The sequence below is a fragment of the Oncorhynchus nerka genome, unplaced genomic scaffold (assembly GCF_034236695.1).
Source record: "Oncorhynchus nerka isolate Pitt River unplaced genomic scaffold, Oner_Uvic_2.0 unplaced_scaffold_28___fragment_2___debris, whole genome shotgun sequence".
Taxonomy (NCBI): domain Eukaryota; kingdom Metazoa; phylum Chordata; class Actinopteri; order Salmoniformes; family Salmonidae; genus Oncorhynchus; species Oncorhynchus nerka.
Window position 1 is genome coordinate 1 of NW_027038043.1, and position 2500 is coordinate 2500.

A 2500-nucleotide genomic window follows, 5' to 3' on the forward strand; every position below is an offset into this window, starting at 1 on the left:
CTAGACTTACGACACGCTGTGTTCTAGACTTACGACACGCTGTTTTCTTTCTCTTTTTTCTTTACTGGAGTCCAGAATCACCAAAGCTAAGTATTTACTCCACTCTCCAGATGGAAGTCATTTGAGAAACAGATTTCTGAGACTGAAGAGAGGGAGAAAGAGAAAGCGAGGGAAAGGGAGAGGAGGGCTGGGGGAAGGAAGGAGAAGGGAGGATAGGGAAGGGCGGGAAGGAGGGATATGGAGTAGAGCATATGGGGGAAGGGCTGTTTGTGCATGCTTGGCATTCCTTATGTGTTATCAGCATAGCCAGCTCTGTAAAACACACAGAAACTCTGCTACATGCTCTTGCCTACTCGAATATAGTAGAGCGAGAGTTTGTTGGTTAAGTCCTTAAAGAGTCTATTGACGCACTAATAAACATAATAAAAACATTCCCATCAAAATCTGTCAGTTTAAGCTAGAGATAGCAGTTTCTTTACATGGGCTGCATCTCAAGCCACAGCATCTGCCTGAGGAAGAACTATAGCTGTTTGTTAGACCAGGAGACATCCCTAAAATCGGTATTATCACAAAAACGTCTGTAGCATCTGAACGGTTTGGCCTACTAACTAATATGTCTGAAGGTAGCCCGGTACCTGTTTAAAAAACATATGGCGGTAGTTTTGTGCCAACAAAAAAGGCTATATTAGTAAAGCCCAAATTCAATATTTATAAATAAACTATCTCCAGAAGTTCAGTGAGGATCTCTGAATGATCCAATGTTGACCTAAATGACTAATGATGATAAATACAATCCACCTGTGTGTAATCAAGTCTCCGTATAAATGCACCTGCACTGTGATAGTCTCAGAGGTCCGTTAAAAGCGCAGAGAGCATCATGAAGAACAAGGAACACACCAGGCAGGTCCGAGATGGGGGCCGAATACTTTCGCAAGGCACTGTATATTTTTTGAATTTTACCTCCTTTTCTCCCCAGTTTCGTGGTATCCAATTGTTTTAGTAGTTACTATCTTGTCTCATCGCTACAACTCCCATACGGGCTCGGGAGAGACGAAGGTTGAAAGTCATGCATCCTCCGATACACAATCCAACCAAGCCGCACTGCTTCTTAACACAGCGCGCATCCAACCCGGACGCCAGCCGCACCAATGTGTCGGAGGAAACACCGTGCACCTGGCAACCTTGGTTAGCGCGCACTGCGCCCGGCCTGCCACAGGAGTTGCTGGTGTGCGATGAGACAAGGACATCCCTACCGGCCAAGCCCTCCCTAACCCGGACGACGCTAGGCCAATTGTGTGTCGCCCCACGGACCTCCCGGTCGCGGCCGGTTACGACAGAGCCTGGGCGCGAACCCAGAGTGTCTGATGGCATATGACCCACAGTCTCTGATGGCGCTGCAGTACAGCGCCCTTCACCACTGCGCCACCCAGGAGGCCTGTGGGTCATATGATTGAGTGTAGTCTGGCCCAGGAGTGAGAAGGTGGACGGAAAGGCTCTGGAGCAACGAACCGCCCTTGCTGTCTCTGCCTGGCCGGTTCCCCTCTTTCCACTGGGATTCTCTGCCTCTAACCCTATTACAGGGGCTGAGTCACTGGCTTACTGGGGCTCTTTCATACCGTCCCTGGGAGGGGTGCGTCACTTGAGTGGGTTGAGTCACTGATGTGATCTTCCTGTCTGGGTTGGCGCCCCCCCGTTGGGTTGTGCCGTGGCGGAGTTCTTTGTGGGCTATACTCGGCCTTGTCTCAGGATGGTAAGTTGGTGGTTGAAGATATCCCTCTAGTCGTGTGGGGGCTGTGCTTTGGCAAAGTGGGTGGGGTTATATCCTTCCTGTTTGGCCCTGTCCGGGGGTGTCCTCGGATGGGGCCACAGTGTCTCCTGACCCCTCCTGTCTCAGCCTCCAATATTTATGCTGCAGTAGTTTATGTGTCGGGGGGCTAGGGTCAGTTTGTTATATCTGGAGTACTTTTCCTGTCCTATTCGGTGTCCTGTGTGAATGTAAGTCGCTCTCGCTAAATCTCTTTCTCTCTTTCTTTCTTGCTGTCCCCAGTCCACCTGGCCGTGCTGCTGCTCCAGTTTCAACTGTTCTGCCTTGTTATTATTGGACCATGCTGGTCATTTATGAACATTTGAACATCTTGGCCATGCTCTGTTATAATCTCCACCCAGCACAGCCAGAAGAGGACTGGCCACCCCACATAGCCTGGTTCCTCTCTAGGTTTCTTCCTAGGTTTTGGCCTTTCTAGGGAATTTTTCCTAGCCACCGTGCTTCTACACCTGCATCGCTTGCTGTTTGGGGTTTTAGGCTGGGTTTCTGTACAGCACTTTGAGATATCAGCTGATGTACGAAGGGCTATATAAATAAATTTGATTTGATTTTCTTCATTTTTACTATTTTCTACATTGTAGATTAAAACCTTTTAGGGATAGGGGGCAGCATTTTCACTTTGGCTGAATTGCGTGCCCATAGTGAACTGCCTCCTACTCTCTCCCAGATGCTATA

The 2500-nt window shown here is 48.9% G+C and overlaps 1 protein-coding gene across 1 annotated transcript in view; it reads left to right on the top strand.

The window, feature by feature from the left end:
* Positions 1–1364: 1364 nt before the first annotated feature.
* Positions 1365–2500, top strand: part of LOC135566814 (low-density lipoprotein receptor-related protein 1-like) — a gene marked incomplete at its 3' end in the record, with an annotated part of 22958 nt that continues 21822 nt past the window's right edge. Inside the window, exon 1 of the mRNA XM_065014415.1 lies at positions 1365–1437. Coding sequence (XP_064870487.1) covers positions 1365–1437 — 73 coding nt within the window. The remainder of the gene's footprint in view (positions 1438–2500) is intronic.